This window comes from Pygocentrus nattereri, chromosome 10 (assembly GCF_015220715.1).
Source record: "Pygocentrus nattereri isolate fPygNat1 chromosome 10, fPygNat1.pri, whole genome shotgun sequence".
NCBI classification, from domain to species: Eukaryota; Metazoa; Chordata; class Actinopteri; order Characiformes; family Serrasalmidae; genus Pygocentrus; species Pygocentrus nattereri.
In genome coordinates this window covers 23,947,888-23,972,402 of record NC_051220.1, presented here as the reverse complement: position 1 = coordinate 23,972,402, position 24,515 = coordinate 23,947,888, and the positions used below count along the sequence as shown (strand labels likewise).

General features: G+C 39.4%; 1 protein-coding gene across 2 annotated transcripts in view; it reads right to left on the bottom strand.

The window, feature by feature from the left end:
* zgc:174356 (uncharacterized protein LOC100137120 homolog) overlaps positions 1–24,515 on the bottom strand; it is a 59,926-nt gene that overhangs the window by 13,600 nt on the left and 21,811 nt on the right. Inside the window, exons 5-6 of one of the 2 annotated variants that reach the window (XM_037542277.1) lie at positions 23,833–23,916; positions 16,055–16,211 (exon numbers count right to left, since the gene is read on the bottom strand). In XM_037542277.1, the coding sequence (XP_037398174.1) occupies positions 16,055–16,211; positions 23,833–23,916 (241 nt within the window). Of the gene's footprint in view, positions 1–16,050; positions 16,212–23,832; positions 23,917–24,515 lie in introns of those variants that run through there. The other variant, XM_017694372.2, reaches the window with a different exon arrangement.

Below are 24,515 nucleotides of genomic sequence, written 5' to 3'. Positions count from 1 at the left end.
TGAATACCAAAGAGACGTGGAATTTTAATTAAATGCTAAGGTAAAGACATATGGTTTTTAATGTTTCTCAAAAGTGTGCACTGAGCCTGACTATATTATAGAAGGTGGAATTGAATTCCACAGTTTAGAAGCATAATCGCCAAAACAGGCCTCTCCATGTTTTCTGTATTTTACAGAAGGTATTTGCAGAAGGCCAGTATCTTCAGATCTAAGATCAGGTGTTAGAACTTCTATTCTGTGAGTTAAGAGCATGCTGGGACATATAGAGCCCTAAAAACTAGTAACAGAACACTTTCAAAATGAGATCTGAGTAACATAAGAACTAACTAGCCCTTATGAGTTACTCCTGTTAATCAAGCTGAATATTGTTGTTAGCTAATTATTCCTTTGTGTTTTTCCCTGCAAAGTGATCATTTTATATATCTACATATAGATATATTAGATATATAAGATTAATTAACAAATAATTAAGTGGACCAATACTGAGTGCTAGTTAGTCCTCATGTTACTTCTTTATATGCATAGACACACTCATCAGGTCATTAGCAGTTTAATAAGCCACAGTTAATAAGTAATTACACTGTGAACAAATAACACACTAAACAATCAGTTAACTATCAGCTCACAGTGTAGTCAATTGCTAATTTCTATGTACATGATCAGTTACTACTGCTTAATGACTGTTTTATTAATATATAAATAATGACAAGTTAATTGCCTATTAATAGCATAATTCATTTGAAATTTCTGACCCTTAATGTTATTGTTTATGTGTCTACATCAATTTATTGTGTCACATGTGAACATTATTGTGTTGGATATGAAATACAAGCCAAACAGAGTCATAATGAAAAACCTTTACACTATGCAAAGGTTTTTAAAGAGGACACATTGTGCTCATTTTCAGTGTTCATAATTGAATTTAGGGTCTATTAGAATAGATTTACATGCTTCAATGCTCCAAAAACAAATATAATTTTTCATACTGTACCTCTTTATCTCAACTCACTGCTCTGTCAGAGCCTCCCTCCCAGTGTGCTCTAATTGGTCAGCTTGCCCACTCTGTTCTGATTCCACCCCTGTCTTGCAGTCTGCGGACAGATACTTCTCTCCTGAGCAGGAGACTCAGTTGTGGCTATTTTTCCAACTGGTACTGCCGAATCAGTTTGCGCTAGAATCAGATCCTCAACATGGCTACAAAACTGAACAAATTCCTGGTTTCTAGTAGTTGCTATGCATTGTGTGAAGGCATGCCAAGTTTGCTGGCTTCGTACCTTTTGGGTATTTACATGAAGAAAAAGCTATATAACACATTAAAGGAAAGAGAAAAATAGGTCCCCTTTAAAACCTCTGAACCTCACACATCTCATTAACTAATATGGTCTTTTAGGACTTTGCTTCCCACCCTTGATCCTAGAGGTCCAATGTTCTGTACATTTTAGGGTTTTCTCTGCCCCCAACCATCTGATCTAACTAATAAGCTCATTAACAGCACATTACTGAGCTGAAGTGGGTGTGTTAAAGCAGGGAAAACACTACAATGTGTAGGAAAGTGGGCCTCAAGGATCATGGTTGCAAAACACTGCTTTTAGGTTCTTCTGTTGCACAATTCAAAGAACCTTCTGTGGCACCTTTATTTAAAAGGAAATCAATGTATACCTTTAATTTATTGCAAATGTATGACAAGCCATTTTGGATCATTTTATTTCTTTTATTTCACTCAGTGTAAAGAGCAGATGGTATTTTCAAATTGTGGTTCAAAAGTTACAAACGAAAATGAGATGATAGCTGATTTAGCTGCTGTAACTCTGCATGAGACCAACAAGACTACAGTGACTCACACACTTGTCAGCAATGTAATGATCAGTGTAAAAAAGTTGTTCTGCCGTCTGGCTCTTAAAGTCCAACTGAGCGCAGACTGTAAATACTTCATTCGCCTTTTCACAGCACAGTTATTAACTTCCACTGCCTGCGCTGTGACTTCTTGAACCTGTGAATACCACCAATGACAGGCAAAGAACTGCTCAATTCTTTGCAAGCAAAAAGCAGATAACCTACTGTGGGCTGCTGCCCATTTCTCCTATGTTTACCTGTCCTTCATTTATGAATATGAATGCGGGATTATCCCATACGAAGTTTGCTACAGATCATATAAATAGAGGCTGAAAGAAAAGCATTAGTCCCCCCAAAGCTGTGTGTCTAAGAGGTGCACCATTGAAAATAAAAATAAAGGAACCTCTTGAGTGGTGCAGTAGAAAAACAGGTCTTGCTTCCCTAAAGGTTGGATCTTTCTAAAGTGTGTCAGACTCCACTCCTTGCAGGCCAAAAACACTGCAGACGTCAGCACACTGCCTCATTAAACACACCTAATTCAACTCTTTGCTAATTAGCAAGACCTTCATGAACTGAATTCAGTGTTAGATCAAGGTAAACATTAATCTCCAAATCACTTTTGGCAGGTCCCCACTTTGACATGCCTGTTCTAAAGAATCTCCAGATAGAGGTTCTGTACAGGGATGCAGACTATGGGGGCGCCATGAAGTTGCAGCACTCCCAGATTTCAGGATTGGAAAAAAAAAATTATAATTGTTTAAGCACACTAAAAACACCTATGTGAGCTTGGTTTAGGATGAAGTTTGTATTTTATATTCATGTTTTATTTATAGATTTTCAAAATCTGCAGTAGCTGTGTACTGTTTAAGTTAATGGTGCATTTTCAATAACAATAAGTCAAACTGCTTCTCCCACCAGCTTGCCATTCCGAGGGGAGTGTTGTTAAAAACAAGCCAGTCCAGGGGTATTGTCTATTTTTTATCCCTAAAGCAGCCTGTATTTATTTTTAAACTTAAAAAATCAACTTATGCACAAGGTTTTAAAGGGCCAATATAATTTTTTTCATATATTACTTTTTTCCCCATGAAGTCTGCTTACAGTATTTGTGGTTTTAAATAACCATTTTCCAACCTTGTTCTTTTTAAGAATAAACCAGGAAGTTTACCTTTAGGGTTGACATATGTAAACGACATATGTAAATGCTCTGTTATGACTGGCTGTCCTGTATTGTGCCTTGTGCGAAGTGCAGTCTGAAACACTCTATAATAGGGGTGTCAAACTCAACCACTAAAAGGGCCGTTTTAAAAAAATCTTAACAATATGTGGGCCAGATAGTTTTTTATTTAATTTTTAAATTAATGTTGTGTTGTAACCCCAACTGGCCATTGTTTATTCAAAATATGCAAAATACAGGCATGTATAACAGAACCTGAAATATTACATGAATACTTGAAATTTTCAAAATTGAAATGTCCCCAGGAGCGTGTTCTTTTAAACATACACATTTGCTTGATCTAGATATCTGGCATCCTTTATTTGGTGCAATACTTGAGCTAAATGGTGTTCATTTTGGTTGAACTGCAACTGGAATGTAGCTAGTGGGTTTAGTGACATGACTGGTGTAGAATTGCATAGAACTGTGCAGAATTTGGGTGTAACTGCAGTCCCATAGATTGTTGTTAGGGTAATGGAGTCAGAGCACACATTACGTTGCAGTGCATGCTGGGGACTGTAGTGCAGCGCAGTGTGAAACAGACTAATATTAACAGAAAATTAAAACACTTTTGTGGGCTGGATGGGACTGAGTCACAGACCTGATGTGGCCTTGTGTTTGACAAATGAGCTCTGTAATTTCAGCGTGAATGGGTGGGGCTAAACTGCTGTAGGCTGAATATATGTATATATGTAAATAATTTTTGTAACATCACAAAAGCACTGAATTCATATCCAGCTTCTATAAGTGGACTGTATGAACTGGAGAGTGAGAAATCTCAACAGTGTGAACTTACTACAACTCTTTTATTTAAAAAAGTGTGTTAGGCCCTTCAAATACATCACTTGTTTTTTAACCATTATATCTCTTGCTCAGTGTGAGTTGGAGTCTTGAAACTGAGCATGTAGCTGTAGTGGGTGTGACACAATCAGTTATCCTGCCACATATCTACAATCAATCTGATTGGTCGCCACTTATTTACATAAAAAAAAGAATTCCTCAAGAACAAGAAAGAGCACAGAGTGAACGGGATGTGCGTCAGTGCTTATCAGTTATATGTGTACACTGTTGTCTCACCACATTATAGCACATTATGACATGTTCTGTTTGATTTTGAAATTGAAATACAAAAGGCATGTCATTTTGCATTTTGCATGCTGCTGAAAATTTCAGCAGCCCTAGCTTTAAACACCTTCTTGTGTTCCCTGGTTCAATAACAATAAAGGAAGAAGCCCAATCCAAAATCCATTTAGAAGCCTGTGTTTTTACAAGTGTGATGATTGAGGCAGTTGAGGATCACAGCAAGATGCTTTGATGGATAGATTAAGCAGATTCTTAACCCTGGATTCTCCTGTGGCTCTGTAAAACTCGGCTTTGCGTTAGTCACAGCACGGAGCCAGCCTGCTCTTTGCTCTGGCTCGGCCATCATTACTTCACTTATTCTCTCTCATCCCTCATCAATATTCCAGCAGGCTGGTCTTAGCAAGACCCACAGACCTGGACAAATCACTCTCTTTGCAATTTCTCTGGTGCGGATTCTTAAGCTTAAGCTCATATAAATAGGCACACCAACACATGTGTAACACAGACACATACACCCTCTGATTAAAAAAAAAAACACCTAGTAGGCTGAGGTAAGTTCTCAGCAGGGGGCTCAGCACAAATACATAAATTAATTTCATGGACATCAGAAAGAGCACGTACAAGTTCTGGACAAAGTGACAATTACTCCCTCTCATGACATTTTTCATTATCTGCATGTAGACCTCAAGGCTTCTGATTATGCTAAAATGCATGTTCACATTGATAAGCTTCAAAATTACATACACGCCTGTGGGCTGAGTGTAGCGGCGAGATGGGTGAGAGTGTGAGGAGATGGTGGTGAATTTTAGGTGTGTCCCCTATGCCTGTGAAAACGAATTGATCTCTCACTGTTTCAATTAATCCACGCTGTCTGATATGGCAGATGTCCGACAGACTTTCAGCCAGCCTCGATGCAGGTAATTTCAGCCACCATTAGCACTCTAATTTGCTATACTCGACTCAGCTCAACTCAAACAAAATTCAAACCCTTTCAGGAAAGTGAGTGACAAAAGGGAGCATTGAGGGGTCTAATATGGCAGTAAAATTACAATATTTCATTTGCCGTCATTCCACTGTGCAAGCGACGATTGTACACCTATCACTCCCCAGCAGTGTGCCGGCAAGGGGCCATTATGAACTATGTGCAGCTGTCGCTGCGTCGTGCAGACTTAATTGTCTTCTGACGGCAATGCGGAGGGCAGGGAGTGTGTGCTTGCAAGAAGGCCTGAGCAGACCCAGCCCCAGGGAGCAGCCCATTAGTGCCGTAATTACAGCTTGGCTACGATAACCACGCCACACTTCACTAACCACCGCACACAGGCCTTATTGCAAGGGTGCTTTACTTAATACCTTTATTACAAAAGACAATCGCTTAATTATAGAGTCTGCAAAAGAACATCAAATGTGCGTCAGAATCAATTTAGGTGCTGGTAATGGAGGCGGTAGAGCTGTTTATTGTGAACTTGACAAGTGCGTCAGTTAAGTTCCAGCAGTCAAAGGCTGCTTTCTGATAACTCTACAATTATTCATCAGATGTGGCATAATGACGTGGAAAGAATGAGTCTGACTCAGTGTGTGCAATAAATGAGCTCTGGTGATTGTGTAGTTTAAAACAATAGAAACCCATTTACCTTCCAATCATAGTTAAAGTTCTGTTGCCAAATCAGGCTGGCATCAGGGCACAAGCAAAGATGCTCTCCAAACACAAAAATGCAAAGGCTCTTTATTTATTAACCGAGTATGCTGGCATTTTTCAGCCTAATCACTATCTGCTACCTCTGTAATGTACTGTCAATGAAGCTCAATGCATTTTTGTCCGCTTAAAAAAGAAAAGAAATCCAAATAAAAACACAGAAATTAAAGAGCAGTTGCTTCAGAATAAGGAGTACTGATCTATTTATCAGTAGAAAGCAAGAAGGCCCACGGGTTGAAAAAAAAGAAAAAAACTTTTAGCTTAAAAAAAATATTTTATTTCTGATCTAGAAAACGTGGTAATTATAACCTGAACGGTAGCGTACGTTTCTCTGTTGCTGCCCAGCGTCCAGAAAGCAACACCCATGTTAATATAGAATTAATTTAAACATAATAATAATAATAATAATAATAATTATTATTATTATTATTATTATTATTATTCGATAATAATAATAATTGTTGTTGTTGTTGTTGTTGTTGTTGTTGTTGTTGATTACAATTACAAATAAATTATTGATAATAAAAAAACAATACTAGCAGTCTAAATTCAACTCTGCATTCTAATTTTTGGACACTGCAAAATGTAAATAAAAACAAAATGCAATTATATGCAAATCATTGTGTCACGATTGGCCCCTCCCAGTCCTGTCCATGTGTTCAAGTTTAGGTTTGCCCCCTCATTTCATGACTCCACCCCTGATTGTCTCCACCTGTTTTCCACCTGTCCCTCGTTTTCCATGTGTATTTAAGCCCTGTGTTTGTCCCTTGTGTTTGCTGGTCTTTGTTTGATTGTGCTGTTTGTTTGATGTATGTTGGCAGAACCAGTTGAATCTTTGTTTGTTATTTGGTGATTAGGATTCGTGTGTCCACTTCCTTGCTCCCTGTTACACCTTTAAACGCTATATTTAATTGAAGATAGAACAAGGACAACATATCAAATGATGAAACTGTGAAAATTTTATTGTGAAAAATATGTGCCCATTTTGAATTTGATGCTAACAACACATTTCAAGAAAGTTGGGACAGTGGCAAAAAAATGCTGGTAAAGTTGTGTAATGTTAAAAAAAACACCTGGTGGTTGATTGACAACAGGTCAGTAACATGACTGGGTATAAAAAGCACCTCAGAGAAGCCGAGGCTTTCAGAAGTAGAGATGAGGAGGGGTTCACCACTCTCTGAGCGACTGCATGAGCAAATAGTGCAACAATTAAAAATGAATGTTTCTCAATGTAAAACAACACAGAACTTTTGCCTTTCATCACCTACAGTACATAATATCATTAAAGATCCCAAGAATCTGGGGAAAACTCTGTATGTAAGGAACAAGGCCAAAAACATGATTCTCTAGTGGAAATCACTGCATAGGCTCAGAAACACTTCTGAAAACTACTGTCTGTGAACACAGTTTGTCACAAATGCGAGTTAAAACTCTAAAATGCAAAGAAGAAACCATAGATAAACAGGATCCAGAAACATTGACACCTACTCATGGACGCTGTGTCCTTGACTAAAGACCACTAAAGATCACAGCTAAAGACCACTCAGCTTGTTATCAGTATAGAGTTCAAAAGCCAGTATTCATGAGGGTATGGGGGGCATTAGTACACATAGCGCATCTGTGAAGGCACCATTAATGCTGAATGATATATACATGTTTTGGCAATATATGCTGCTATCCAGACAATGTCTTTTTCAGGGAAGGCCTTGCTTATTTCAACGTCAAACCACATTCTGCATGTATTACAGCAGCATGACTAGTAAAAGAGTCTGGGTGCTAAACTGACCAGCTTGCAGTCCAGACCTCTCACCCACTGAGAATATTTGGCACATTATGAAATGAAAAATATGACAAAAGAGACCCAGAACTGTTGAGCAGCTGAAATCTTGTATCAAACAACAAGAAAACAGATCACTTTCAGGACTACAGCAAACAGACTCCTCAGTTCACAAATGCTTACACAATGTTGTGAAAAGAAGAGGTGTTGAAACACAGCGGTAAACATGCCCCAGTCCCAACTCTTTTTGAAACATGTTGCTGGCATCAAATTCTAAATGTGCATATATTTTTCAAAAAACAATACAGTTTCAACATTTGAAATGTTGTCTTTGTAATATTTTCCTTCAAAAGCATGGCTTTCATGATTTGCATATTATTGCATTTTTTAATTCAGATTCTGCACTGTGACCCAACTTTTTTGGAAATGGGGTTGTAAATGAAAGTGATGTAAAGATATACTATATGGACACTATATGCGGAGCAGCTCCACAGCTCCATATTAATGTCCATGGTTTTGGAATGGGATGTCCAACAAGCTCACATAGGTGTTGTCACGCATCCTCTGAGTGCCTCATTGGATTCAGACTCTATTTCCCAGAACCCTCTGGGAGATCACATGGCTTCCATGCAACCATCATATGACTTACATAGCTTAATCCATAAGCCCTAAACCTGGATCAACTCATCACTCTGGCCATTTGCTTGGATCATCCCCTGCATCAACACAGCAAGTCTAAAATGGGGGGAAAAGTGTCAGAAGACTAGCCACCAGAGTAAGAACAATATCCGAACAAGAGGAAACATCAGAACCAATGCAGTGTGATTCCTCCTGTCTGGCACCAGAGGAGAGACTGCACCGGATGAGAGAACATCTATGCTTGTATTGTGATAAAGCTGGACATCAGCTTCGAGAATGCTGAGCCAGACCACAAATGCATAAGGCGCTGACCCCTGGACAGGTGAGTGTGCCCACAAAGGGGTTGGTTTCCAAGTCCTTCATCTTACGAGTGACTGTATACTGACATCCCCAATCTGTTGTTTTTTTTCAGCCCTGATAGATTCCGGAGCAGAGGGAAATTTTATTCACGCCTGACTGGTGGACCAGCTGCAGATCCCAGTGCGTGACCTCAAGACCCCGTTAAGTGGCGGCACTAGATGGAGGACCAGTAGGCCTGGGAACCATCTCTAAAGCAACCGCTAGAATTACAAACCAGTGCTCTGCATAAAGACACTTTATCCTTTTTGGTTCTAGAACAATCCAAGTTTGAAATAATATTAGGTTTGCCCTGGTTAGAGAAATATAATCCTTCCACTTCCTGGTCTGATCAAATGATCCTCATATGGTCCGATTTGTTTTCAGTCTTGCCTGACACAACCCTCATTATCTGTTTGCTCCACTTCTGTATAAAGCCCAAATGCTGACCTCACAGTCCAAATCCCTGCCGAATATTTAGATTTAAAAGTGGTATTTACCAAGACTAATGCTATCAAACTACCTCCACACAGAGATTATGATTGTGCTATAGAATTAGTAGATGACCAAACCTTTCCCAAAGCTAGGATCTACCCTCTAACTCAAGTAGAAGAGAAAGCCATGGATACTTATATTCAGGAAGCTCTGGAACTAGGTTTCATTAGGCCCTCTACTTCTCCCATTGGATCCAGCTTCATCAAGAAGAAAGATGGGGGGGGGGGGGTTTGCGTCCCTGTATAGATTATTGTGCCCTCAATCAAATAATCAAAGATTACACATACCCACTTCCCCTAGTACCAGTAGCACTAGAACAACTCAAAGGAGCCAGACATTTCACTAAATTAGATCTCAGGAGTGCCTATGACTTAATTTGCATAAGGGAAGGGGATGAATGGAAGGCAGCATTTGTGACCACTAGGAAGCACTACAAATACTTAGTTATGCCCTTCAGACTCTCTATTGCCTCCTCTGCTTTTCAGGCATTTATCAACAAGGTCTTAAGAGATGTTGGGGAAGTATGTAATAGCTTATTTAGATGACATTCTGGTGTACTCTCCTGAAAAGGCTACCCATGTACAACATGTTCGTTCCTTTTTGAGAAGGTTCTTGGATAACAACTTGTTCTTGAAGGGAGAGAAATGTGAATTTCATCTCAAATCTGTTTCCTTTTTAGGGTATGTCATCAGTGCGCAAGGAGTTGTTATGGATGATCAGTAGGTAGATGCAGTACTCCAGTGGCCTGCTCCGTCCTTGGTGAAAGAGTTACAAAGGTTCTTGAACTTTGCTAATTTCTACCAAAGATTTATTTGCAACTTTAGTACTATAGCAGCCCCTCTTACATCCCTGTTCAAGGGTGGTCCCAAGAAGATTAAGTGGACAGAACATGCAGAGAATTCTTTTCAGAAATTGAAGAATGCCTTCAGAGATGTCCCCATTCTCAAACACCCTGATCTGTCCAAACCCTTTACAGTTGAGGTGGATGCCTCCGAGACAGGGATAGGAGCCATATTGTCACAGCGCTCAGGGAATCCTCTGAAACTCCACCCGGTAGCATTTTTCTCATAAGTTATCTCCTGCTGAACGTAATTACGGAATAGGAGACAGAGAGCTACTTGTGGTTAAATATTAGCTTTAGAGGAATTGTGCCATTGGCTAGAGGGAGCTAATCATCCATTTGTGGTGCTGACAGACCATAAGGATTTAGAATATCTACGTAATGTGAAACGTGTGAATGCCAGACAAGCCCAGTGGTCCCTGTTCTTTTCCCATTATCATTTTAGCATAACATATAGACCAGGCTCTAGAAACACTGAAGCAAGTGCACTCTCTCGTATCTATCAAGATGACCAGACAATCCCTGAACCAGTGACACACATTCTTCGTGCAGAAGTCTCAATTTCCTCCATTAGATAGGATATCGATGATGCCATTAATAAGGAGTTAGCCAACGTAGCCATTCCCAGTCCTCCAGATAAGACCTATGTACCTCTTTCTTTCCACACTGAGAGAAAATATGGTCACCATATGTTATTTTCCTTTCCCTCTGTTATTTTCTCATAATCTTAACCATGTTTATTTTAGAGTGCTAGCAAATGGTCTTTTGATTGCCTAAGCGGTGATAACTCTCACACTCTCATCTTGCCCCCTACCTCTTTTTGTATTGAAATGACCCTTTGTCTCATGACCTTAAGGTGATAACAATCACCCCCCCCCTTGTCTCTACCCCTACATCTCTCCTTCTGCAACCCTTCCTTATCCCTCCTCAATCTCCTTTTCCCCCCTCCTTAGTTTTTCAATGTATATAAGGTTCTTCCAAAATATTCTTGTTAGACTAGACTCCTGATCCTGATTGACTGTTGATCCACTGCGCTCTGTATGTGGAAATAAACTCCAGTCAACGCTGAAGCTCTAGTCTCCTGACTCTTCTTGTAGAATTTCTAACAGCACCCAGCTTCTCACTTGGGCTCATTCATCTATCATCTCAGGCCACCCAAGAGAAACTAGAACATGACAATTATTGTCACACAAATATTGGTGGAAGTCCATGCATAATGATGTACACTCTTTTGTAGTTTCCTGTTCTACTTGCTCGTAATGTAAGACACCCAAGTCATTGCCAGCTGGAAAATTAGTCCCTTTACCAGTACCTGACCGACATTAGTCTTAGCTGGCTATAGACTTAGTAACAGACATACCTGAATCGCAAGGTCATACCACCATTCTCACTACTGTTGATCGCTTTTCCTGAGAAGTCCGCTTTGTCCCATCCATTCCTAGTGCATTCCAGACAACAGAAGCATTGTTCAACCATGTTCATTTATTCAGAATACCTGAGGACATTGTGTCAGACTGGGAAACTCAGTTTACTTCCCAAGTTTGGGCACATCCTACTGTCACACATCCTCTGAGTGCCTCATTGGATTCAGACTCTATTTCCCAGAACCCTCTAGGAGATCACACGGCTTCCATGCAGCCAACGAACAATGATGCTCACCTGGATTCAACCTCCCAGAACTCTCTGGCAGGTCACCTGTCTTCTCACATGACTGTGCACCTATCAGCGCTCTCGTTCACCTGACTACCAATGTTGAACACCTGAGTTGTAGATCATAGATCATATGACTTACATGGCTTAGTATATAAGCCCGGGCTCTAGACTAGGATGGTGTGAGGTATTGTATCCATTATGTGAACTACTAAGCATTTATTCCGACATGTGTTGCCTTTGTTCTTCGACTTTGCCCTTTTTGCCTTGCCCTTCAGATTGTTTGCCTGGTTATTGTTTTTGGACTTTGGACTTCTGCCAGTGTTTTGACTACGTTTTTGCCTTTCCCTTTTTGGACTGTTCGCTTGGTGGCATGAATGTGATTTTGTATTTCATCAGCCTTCTCGAATTGACCACTGCCTGTTTTGTGACAACAATATTGGATTGTGATTCTATCAGTAAATTCTTCTTTTACCTCTCTTTACAGTCTCTTACCTCTACAATGTGTCTGAATCTGTTGGACACATTACAGGTGTGATGTCATGTGTCCACATTCTTTTGGCCATGTAGTGTATTTATTTGTCCCTTCCTTATCTTAATGTTAGGCTATATATAAACATGCTCGTTGACTGAATGAGCATGTTTTTATATGCTCAATGAGCAGAGCACTGCAGTGACCTATTTTTCTCATGATCTAATCTTATATCAAACTTTTTTTGCATTTTTTTCTCCTGTTTAAATGCATTGTGAATATTGAGGCTGCTGTAGCTGGATTTTTCAGCACAGTGATATGCAACATGAAATTATCTTGGCTCATTTTATAGCAGAAATCAAGTTGAATGGTAACAAATTAAGGGGACATTTCTTATACTGGTCACTTGTGACTGGACAAGTGAAACATCAGGGGAGGCAAAAATAGACAAAGCTGCCTTTTTAGTCCACTTGGAATGCACATTAGGACAGAAGTGGGAAGTACTGATCCAAATGCAGCTCTCCTGCTCAGAACACTATTCAGAACACTACTTTGAAAAACACTCACAAGTGGTATGATGAATATGGTGCAAACTTTCATCATCACATTCTGATGGAATCTGTTGAATATGCGGCAGTTCAACATTAGGCATATTATTATTCCTCACATCGCTAGAGAAGAATTGATGTTTGCTGAAGTCACACTTATTCCACATCCACAGGTTGAGTCAGAGACCCAAGGGAATCAATTTAAAGTAATGTTATATGGGACATATTCTGAAATAGATTTGTTAAAAATACACTGTGCCTTCATTTGGAGGAAATGCAAAAATCATTATGAAACAAAGCGAGTCAGGAACTTCTATCAGCACAGAAAATAGGGAGTACAAGGCTGAAGGGAAAAGCTCCTCAGTCATTTCTGGATGCTGGTGATAAACACCATGAGTCATTTTATTTAACCCCTACTTTGTTCCTTTTGGTTTAAATAGCAGCATAATAAGCCATTATGTTTTTAAAATCACCACTATACAATTGATTGTCTGTTCCATTTGGAGAAATTAAAAACCATTGTGTTGTTCATGGAGTTATCTTTGATCGTGATGTTGCTTGGCAACCATACTTTTAAATAACCAGTGGGGTGGAAGAATTGTTCATGGTTTATTTTCTGTTGAAGGTAAATACTGGCATTTGACTTTGTAGGACCGGAAAATTTAAATCCTGCTGAACATGATGTCTCCTAAAATATTCATCCAAAGGGCTTTTATAAATAATTAAACAAAAAGTGTTGATGTGTCTCCCTTCAGGTCTGTATACTGCTGCTATTTAACAAGGGCGGAGCTGCTCCCCAGTACAGTTGCCCTCGTCATTTATGGCTTATGCAATACATTTCCATGGCAGGTTCTATAAAATATGCTTTCATAATGAATGTGCAACTAGATTAGGCTATAGTGAAAATCAGGGTACATTAGATCATATGTTTTCAGCTTAACAGTTCATTGATAAGTTTTCTGTAAGAAATAAATAAAAATGGGATAAAAATGTAAAAAAAGGATGTAAAAATAAAAATGTGAGCATTTATGAATGATGAATCATGTTAATACTGAGCTGATGGTCACTCAACATATTTACACACGTGAGAAAAACATAAATGTGGATTGATAAATGCTCTCTACTTCTCCTTTGCAATGCTGATGTGGGAGCAGTTCAGGTTTGCCACTCTTTGTCACAAAACATTTGACTTTAAGTTTGCAGCAGCCATAAAGCCAGACAGTCAGTTTTTAGCAGCCATGTGATAAACTGACAAACATATTTTTTGGCAAAGAGTTTTTCTTTTAGGTTGTTTGACAAAATACAATAGGTAAAATTTGGTTATCATGTTATCATGCCATCTGACACTTAACCAATAACCAGTATTTACACAGTGAAATCTTTATGCAGTTTAGTTGCTTTGAACCTATAGGAAGCAAAATTGCTCTTGAATTGTGTCCTGCAACTCACTTGAAAATAAGCCACAAATGCTGCAAAAGTCTCAACAACCAATCAAAACGCTGATAGCATGCCTTGTGATCATATTGAACAAAATACTTTCAAACTACTGATTTCCCCAGTTTAACAGACAAGAGAACAAAACAGAAGCTGGTTTATTGGGCGGTTAGAAATTAGACCCCCTACTCCCGACTGAGCACGTTACCTGAGCCATGACAAGAAAAAATCATTTCTTGTAGCTAATGTTTCTGCAACCAGCTGCTTTAAAAGCCAGCCAATGTTAACATCTGTTTAAACTGTTGCATGTTCCACCATTTATTGTTTTAGCCTGCTGTTAATCTACATAGCTACAATAATTTTCTACTCTATTGATGATCCCTAATTTTACACATAGCTCAGACTCATTTGGGTTCCAAGGGATGAAAATTCTTAGAAGTGGAGACTGATGTGCTCAGCAATTAACTTGCACTGCTTCTAGGACAGGATGAGTTATCATCATGTAGGCTACAACTATAATAGTTACTTAAACAAGGTATAAGATACACAGAAGAGATAAAAGACAGACAGAAAAAAGAATAGCAATGACAGCTGGAAGAAATATATGAAGGTGATAAAAATGCTGCAAATATATAAATAACACCTTGTAGAAAACTATTGCGACAATGATATTATGTATCGAGAATTAACAATTTGCTAAGTTTCTGCTTATTCTAGTGGCGTCACTGCATGCGTTGTGTGCAAATTTGTTTATGATATGCTTCAAGTAACAGTTAAGATGCATGGAAATTATGTTGCAGACAAACTTCAGGACACCATGATGGGAACTAACAGTTACTAGTGGAAGCTTTGTTACTAATATCTTTATTTTTGATAATTGCGTTTCATATGCGTATTTACTTTATCATATTGTATTTTGCTGCTGTTTTACAGAAGCAATAAGCCACTGTGTTACACTGATTTTACTCTACTTTTTGTTGTGCCTTACAACACTCCTTAACTGTGGTTATCACCATGGTAAAGCAGAACTTTTTGTTATTTTTTTGCTTATTGCTATGATCGACTTAAATGACCCCTGAACTATAACTTGGATGGTCCAGTCACCATTTAATCTCAATGTATGTCATTGTCATCTCTCTCTTGTTCAGAATGTTGGTGACTGAAGGAATACACAAGAGACAGATCAATATCTAATTCCACTTTGTCCCTATTACTCCACTGAGGATCATGTAACATCAGTGTCGCACATTCAATTGTTACGAAATGCATATGGCTGTATTGGGGAGTTGATTATTGTCTCCAGTTAATGTGAGCTCAATGTCATTGCTTTTAATGGCTCATACAGATGAATAATGCCTAAAACTTGGCCTGTTTTTCAGTCTAACACAGTATTTGCATTTGCAAACTATGAAAATGTTTCAAAGTGAGAGATTCAGAATGAGAGAAGACATATAAATGCAATAAAGACGCATGAGGTAAACAGAAGGAAATCTTTGTTTCGAGAGATATTACCCTCCATTAAGACAAAACTATGCTCATGTGCAGCCCACGCTGGAGGAAAATGAAATTAGCTCATACAATTCCTCCTCAGTGCAATTACAGAACATTAGGAAGTGATTACACATCCAGTATAGATATTATGCTCAAGTTCTTTGCATGAATCTTAAAAGATCAACATGTGTGTGCGTGTGTGGGTGTGAGAGTGGGTGGGGGGTATGTGTGTGAAGGAGAAAGAAACAGACTAATTTACAACTGTTAGCACTATAAGTGTTTGTTTTGAACATTTCCATTTGAAATGTACTTATGTCTGGCGAGAGCCCCCTAAAATCGTTGTAGGGCAATTATTCATAATGCTTGAAGAGCATCCACATTAATATGAGATAATTACTGTGTCACCTCATTTGACGATTAGGGTTGCCAGGATTGTTATGCATGTCAACAAACATTAACATCTTGTTTATGAGTCAATATGCTGCTTTTGCCAATGATGCATCTTAATATCGCAAATATGGAATCTGTTTCAGCCACGGTATCACTTACTGCATGAGGATGAGGACGATGATGCTGAAGCCAGCCATGACGATGAAGGGCATGCCAGGAAAGGTGGGCAGGGTCAGTGGGTAGAGGCCATTGAATATGAAGGCAGCAATGAAGAAGCATGTGGCCTCCACTGAGGCTGAGAAGGAGAACATGGCACCTGCGGAGGTAAAGGTCAAGCCAATTACTCAGCAGTATTACTGAGGCTACTTATTTATGCAGTGAATTACATATACATTGAATCTACATTCTGTTCTTCCAGTGTATTTACATTTGTTTCTATATGGAATAATGAGGGAAGCATATTAAAATACATAAAGGATGTTTTTTTCTTCCTGTAAAACAAAACTGTATACACAACAATACCTTTTCCTCATATTCAACAGATGGTTTGAACACTTGGAATTTTTTCTTTTACAGAATTCCTACACTTTTTGAATGGGCAATTAGTAAAGATAATTACAAAAAGAAAAAACTAAATTCTAAAAACTGAATTAAAGCTACTATAAAACATTCTATACACATGCACACACATATATAACCCATATAATGCGGCAGTTTAGTAAAAACCTTTGTCTATTTTGTAGTCAAACTCTCTACTGTAGATTACTGTACTCTACTTTTACCTATATTATAGGCTATTGTTGAACTTTGTATTATATGTGACTGTTTCTGAAAGCAACAACCACTTGCCTGTGTGTTACAGTGATTTTTACATGGTTAAGAGGGTTTAAAGCCCCCAGGAAAGCAGAACTCTTGTTTTCTTTCTAATTAATCTTGTTCTAATGGGCACAAGTACAAAATATTCCATATGATCAATGTTGGAGTAGTTAAAATGATTAATTACTTCTCTCACAATGTAATGGGATTTTCTTTTATTCAGTACTTTCTGGAAATAGTAATCTGACTGCTCATTACTTTACATCTGTGTAACATTGTAACAAATGTAATCAGACGCTCGCAGCAGAGGCATGAGTCACCAAAAAGGGGAATCCAAAATCACAGAGAAAGTATAGCAGAAGGTCAGAAACCAGCAAACCAAAACACCAGGCTCCAAACAAAGTTATTAACAGAAAACAGGTCACACACAAAGAAACAGTCAGAAACACAATGGAAATGCTCAGTACACACATTAGAGTGATGATGATTGGCAAAGGTCCTGAACTAAAGCCTGGACTTAACCAATAGAACACGAGACGGAGTGTGACATCACAAAATAACGTCATGGCTGTGATTTGGTCGCCGTATATCATCACAGCCGGGATGATGTTCTATTGCTTTTATAGAACAGTTAAATAAATAAAGTAAGAAATGAATAAACCGGGCCGAACACCGCAGACCATGAATGGGGCGTTTTACATGTTTTAATGTTAGCAGTTCCTTATGCCAAATTATAGTTCCTTAACAAGCAGCTTGTTGCTATATCAGAGTAACGAGCTCATCTTCAGATTCTGGCCAAATCGGCTGTAGGTCAAATGTTATTTAAAAGTATCCATTTTACTGTTTCTTCTGCACAAAGTAAGAAGTGAAAACATTCAAATAGCTTGAGCGTCTCCTATCAAAGTCGTTGCTTAGAAACTGTTTTTTTAGCAGGGTGATACAATGTTTGTGAAAAAATCCTTGACGTTATGGCGAAATAACAGCGTGGTTAGAACGCCTCTCAACCAGTCAGCTTGCGTGGCTGGAGCTTATAAACTAAACTAACAAACACATGTAACAAGAGTGAGGTGTGCTCAATCAGAAGACTGGTGAACTAGGTGTGTGTGTGTGTGTGTGTGTGTGTGTGTGTGTGTGTGTGTGTGTGTGTCCGTCCTAAGTTACGTGATGCAGCGAGAGGTTTTGGGTAATGCAGTCATGAGTTGCCAGGTTGGTTGTAGGCTCAGTCATGTCTGAAGGAGGTGTGACAGTCTGTTACTCTCCAAAACTGATACAAATTTCGACCAACAGTAAAGGCAGAGGAGAAACTCAGTACTGTATTTAGGAAGAAACAGCCAATCACATTCAGCATCATTTAAGAGGCCACCATCTCTGACTTTGGACAAGAAACAGTTATGTAGTTATTGACAGCTAATGCTGTTTGAAACTAGCTACTAGAATCAGTGCACATACAGCTGCTTGAATAATGGAACCTTTATGAATGAAGCATGATGTCACTCATCCCTCCGGCTCAGACACGACTATGATCTCCATCTCCCAGGAACCACATGACTCTCCACAGAGCTCCAATCAGTGCTCACAGTCACCTGAATACTAATGTCGGTCACCTGTGCTTTTGGTCATATGATTCATTAGAGTTAGTATAAGATGCAAGGTAGTGCTTCATTTTATGATAGCTACTGGGCATTTTGCCTGTTTACTTGCCTGGAACTCTTGACTTTGCTTTTTTGCCTTTTGCTCTTCAGATTTGCTCGCCTGGTGATGTTTTTTTTTTTTTACTTGTTTGTTAGCCTTTCTGGTTTTGACCCTTGCCTGCTCTATGACACTGTTGCCCAACACTTAATAAAGCCTCATTTTCACCTTTTACCAATTTTTACTTACAAAGCTGTTTCTGATTGAATACTGAGACTCTGTTATTCAGCACAAGGGTCTTTATCCATTTCATTTTAGCACAATTAGTTGCTTTGACAGATTGTTTCAAGAAGGCAGACTTCACAGTGCTTCCTATCTATAACTGTTGTGTGATTATAAGGCTTTTAACTGTAGTGCATTACACCACTTTGTTACAGGAAAAAGGAATTGCATTACTGCAACACACCACTTTGTACCACATTGTATCATACAAACCTGGAAATATATATTCCCTGGTATTGCAACTCTGCTTCACATTGTGCTTAATAATACCCCTTACCTGTTAAAATTATTCAATATATGGTCCCTCACAGCTTATTGCTTTATTACACCATGCCTTTGTTATCGCATTTAAAAGTTCCATGCTTATTCAAATAAGATGCACAGGCTTGCGTTTTCACATATGTTTTACTGCGTCGACCTGTGACCCGTATTAACCCATGCTTTATCTAAAGTATAGTCTGGGTGTAGCTGTAAAATAAAGCGCAGACTCTTGTTTATCTTCTGTCCTGAAGCAGTTGAGTAATGGCAGCACTTGCTGGCATCTGTGCAGTGAAGTGTATGGAGTGGCGGCAAGAATAATGGTTTGATCCACATTGATAAAACATCTCCCCATGCTGTAGTGAGTGCTGGGACGGCTCTGACTAACTGGAGCAGAATGAGCTGCTGCGTGCGTGTGAGCGGCCTTTAAGTGCCTCTAACACGGAATCCTTATTGATCTGAGCTGGAGCTGAAAGTGCTCCAGAACGCTAACTCTGTAGCGCTGGTGACATGTGCAGTGTGAGAGACAAGCTGCAGAAAAGAAGCAGCTCTTTAGAGACAACGTTTGTGATGGAGGCTGGAAAAGGCAAGTTTTTGCAGGAGAGGAAAACTAGAGCGTCTCCGTGGTTGTTCTACACAAATTCAGCACACTCACAGTGACCCAGAAAAACACAGCCGATGTGGCAAAACTTTGGAGATGATCACAGAAACATGCTGTAATTGAGATTGAATGAGAGAGAATCTGTCACACACATTCTCTTTATCAGTTTCACTGATCATTTCTCAGCTTCTACATTGTTTTTAGATGCTGGTGGAAGTCTCGCTGGAAAGCCGCCTTTTTATCTTGGCTGAGGGGTCTGATGACATGAACACTGTTCTCATTGTGAAGATCAATCTAAATACAAGCTTGGTATTGTGTATGTTATTTAAATGCGCTATAAAAATCTCTGAAATGAAAACTTTAAGTTAATGTAGTGACATTTTAGATTAAAAATGTGGGATCATCTCTATTGCTCCATTCATGATGTTCACACGATGTAAACAGCAGCTGGTGTTTACAAATGGTTTCAGCAACATGAAAAAATAAAACCAGAAAACATATATTTAACAGGAAGTTACACAGAAGCCCAAACATACACTATATTGCCAAAAGTATTTGCTCATCTGCCTTCACACACATATGAACTTCAGTGAGATCCCATTCTTAATCCATAGGGTTTAATATGATGTCGGCCCACCCTTTGCAGCTATAACAGCTTCAACTCTTCTGGGAAGGCTTTCCACAAAGGTTAGGAGTGTGTTTATGGGAATTTTTGACCATTCTTCCAGAAGCGCATTTGTGAGGTCAGACACTGATGTTGGACGAGAAGGCTCACAGTCCCCACTTAATTCATCCAGAAAGTGTCCTTTCGGGTTGAGGTCAGGACTCTGTGCAGGCCAGTCAAGTTCTTCCACAACAAACTCACTCATTCATTTCTTTATGGACCTGCTTTGTGCACTGGTGCACAGACATGCTGGAACAGGAAGGGGCCGTCCCCAAACTGTTCCCACAAAGTTGGGAGCATGAAATTATCCAAAATCTCTCCTTTCACTGGAACTAAGGGGCCGAGCCCAACTCCTGAAAAATGACCCAACACCAGAATCCCCCCTCCACCGAACTCTACACTTGACACAATGCAGTCAGACAAGTACTGTTTTCATGGCAACCGCCAAAGCCAGACTTGTCCATTGGCTTGTCAGACAGAGAAGCATGATTTGTCACTCCAGAGAACATGTCTCCACTGCTCTAGAGTCCAGTGGCGGTGCTTTACACCACTGCATTCGATGCTTCGTTCAGTAATTCATTGCATTGTGCTTGGTGATGTAAGGCTTGGATGCAGCTGCTCGGCCATGGAAACCCATTCCATCAAGTTCAATCTGAAGGCCACATGAAGTTTGGAGGTCTGTAGTGATTGACTCTGCAGAGAATTGCCGACCTCTGTGCACTATGAGCCTCAGCATCCGCTGACCTTGCTGTCATTTTACATGGCCTACCACTTTGTGGCTGAGTTGCTGTCATTCCCAATTGCTTGTACTTTGTTATAATACCACTGACAGTTGACTGTGGAATATTTAGTAGTGAGAAAATTTTATGACTGGACGTGGCCTCCTATCATGGTACCATGCTGGCATTCACTGAGCTCCTGAGAGCGGCCCATTCTTTCACAAATGTTTGTAGAAGCAGTCTGCGTGTCTAGGTGCTTGATTTTATACACCTGTGGCCATGGAAGTGATTGGAACACCTGAATTCAATGATTTGGATGTGTAACTGAATACTTTTGGAAATATAGTGTATATGTCAATATGTTTTAGGTTTTAGTGTGTCAACTCTTTGCCTTTATTACAGCTTCCATTCTTTTGGGGGAACTTGCTTTCAGTTTTTCAATCAAATCAAATCAAATCAAATATATTTGTGTAGCGCTTTTTACAATTGATGTCACAAAGCAGCTTCACAGAATTTCAGTAAAGACAAAGTTTTGACATAAATGTAAAAACCCCCAGGTGAGCAAGCCCGAGGCGACAGTGACAAGGAAAAACTCCCTCAGAGCTGAGGAAGAAACCTTGGGAGGAACCAAGGCTCACACTTCAATGTATTCCAACGTCCATTGTTCTGAGACCACCAGCAGCTTCTTGGGTTGGTTTGTAAATGTTCTCCTTTTTATTTTATCTATTTCCTTTTCTACATAAAGGCTTTTCTTGACAGCTACACATCCACTTTCAGATCTGAAGCAACAGTGGAGTTTGATTTTCTCAAATCTTTCAAAAATGAAAGCTTTAAGTACTGTTAATCTGATGGGGACAGTTTTGATTAAACTCATGTTTAATTCACATCTACTTTTCCCCCTTTATGCAAGTGAACTATCTTATATCTAATCTCCTCAGAAAATCTCCTGAAGAAATGAGTAACATGCACTTAATGGTTGTTTTGACAGGAAATTAAATTCAAGGTTGTCTCTGACTTTCCACAGTACTGTAATTGAAGACCATGTCTCTGCTGATGTGACATTTTCCCTATATAATCACACTGCATCTGTCGTTAGTATTAATAAATCCCTTTGAACATACAGCCAAATTGGTTAGTTAGGATGTCAGTCACTTTTAAAGCCTTTTTGAGTGATATCCAACTACCAGTAGAAAGTCTTTCAACATCCAGTTCTACAGTTTGATAGTTTAAAGTGTGCTATAAAGTGTGAATCTGTTGCACATTCAGGCTTTATGTTGTAGTCAGATGCTTGAAAAGAATTGCTGAACAATAAACAACAATGACAATAAATAAATCTTTAAAACCTTCAGTTATTCAGCACCTCACTTTCATATAATTAATGAGCCTAGATGTGCCTCTCATTAAGGAGCCATGAGAAGAAAACAGAGATTAGCATCTTTCAGCTAAGTTATCAGGCAAAAACACATGCCAGACACACTGCAGATTAATAATGAAAGCATGAGTCTAATCTGTTTGTGATAGAGGAGGTTAAAATACTCTAAGCTAGAGAGGCCTAAGGAAAAAGAGCAGGCCTATTTTCCAGCCCTGGCTGCACTGTGTTAACCCTGCAGCCTTATTAAAATCATTGAAAGAGTCATTATTCACTATAAATTATTCAGCAACTGCTATGAAAATAATATGTATGTTTTGTAGTTATCAGAGTTGATCATTAAAGTGTGGGCTGATAGATAGAGCTTTGTAGTTTGAGTATACATATATACACCAGCCCCTTCGTTAAGTACTACTCTTTGTTTCTATGCTTACAATACACTTACACTCACAAAGGTTTACAATTACATACTGTAGTTCATCTGCTGCTCTGTATACTTTGTTATACCACTTTACCCTGTTCTTCAGTGGTCATAACCCCACAGGACCATCACAGAGCAAGTATTATTTGGGTGGTGAACCATTCTCAGCACTGCAGTGACACTGACGGGGTGGTGGTGTGTAAGTTGTGCTCATATGATTGGATTACACTATCACTGTTGTTGGAAGAAAACCACCATTTTTGTTGTTTTTCAGTTTGTAACGTGTAAATTTCATGAAGAATGGACCAAAATGACTTGGTAAAAACTCTAGTTCCGTTGACTTCCATTAAAAGTGAAGCAGGTTTTTGCTTCTCCTGTGAAGTTATCATTTCATTTTGGAGAAACAAGGTTTTCTTCTGACAACAGTGATACATTCCCTATAATGCACCAACTTGCATCAAACCACTCAGCATTTCCTTGGCCCAATCCCATTTCTTATTTTTACCCCTACCCCTTATTTTCGAGTGTCATCTTGCCCCCTTAGAACTGAGTTCCAATGGGTAGTGGTTAAAACCTTTCCCTATGAAATGGGACAACCCTCAAATAAACAGAACATTACTAAATTAACTGGCTACTAGCAATGCTCTGTAGCAGTGCACTGCCACACTGCTGTGAAAGGAGGAGGGTAAAGTTCAGCAACCTTGCTGCTTGGCTTTAGTTATATTAAGGGCATCATATGCCTTTAAAGAGGGGGATGTGACAGTTATTTCTTATCACCCGCCCCTAATTCTTTAGTGATATGAAGCTGATGTGAGCTATTCAAGTTTTCCTGTTCCACCTTAAATGGAACAGCAGGTACATTCTAGCATTTCAGGCATCAATACTGCTGGACTATTTAAAGCGGAATGGGAAATTTAGCTAGCTGGCTACCAGGACATCAGCAAACACACAAAACAGAGGGGTGAGTGGTAGGGGCAAGGGGTGAAATGAGATTGGGCATTTGTGTAGATCTTAACAACTGAATTATGCTGAATTAACTGAATTAAGTTGGTGCTATTCTTGTTGCACTCCTGTATTCTGAATATATATTCTGTCACATCCCATCCCTGGTGATGTATGTCTCTATGTGGAATAACTGAGAGTATAAGGTATTACAGTGTATAACATTGACAGCCTACCTTGTTCATCAGGTCCCACGATGGCAGAAGACATAGATCGAATCACAGCTTGTGTTATCCCAGCAGGAGTTGCCACTACAGCCACTTTAAGGCAAACAAAACCAAACACAAGAGTTTGAAAAACTCAGCACATTATGTTGTAACAGAGACGTGATGCACAGACATACAACACAGCTATGTTACCATTGCGAGGAGTGCAGCCAAGGGCTACACATACCATAGATCCTAATGTGCAAATTGGTGAGAATTAAGATGTTCAATAATTCATGAACCTCATCCATATGCATGTGGTTCCAAAGAGTCAACCCAAGCCACTAACCCCATTTTAATGTCTACAAACGCAAAACTCAGTCATCTCAGTAAACTGTTCAAGTATGCAGAGAAGAAGCAGCTCCACAAAATCACGTCAAGAGCGCTTGCTTATTGCCATGGTTATTTGGGATAAGGCATGCTCGTCCCCCACCCCGTCGCACACACACACACACACACGCAAACGTGCCTCGGCATCGAAATGGAGGTGGTGACTCCTGCATGATGCCGCTGTGCCCCTCATTATCCCTGATAACGGAAAAGAGCGGAATGCTGATGCCTCTTCCAGCTGCTGATTATTCACCATAGCTGGCACTCATCTCCTCTTCAAAGCACTCTAGTCTGCCATGTCTATTAGAATAACAATCTCCATG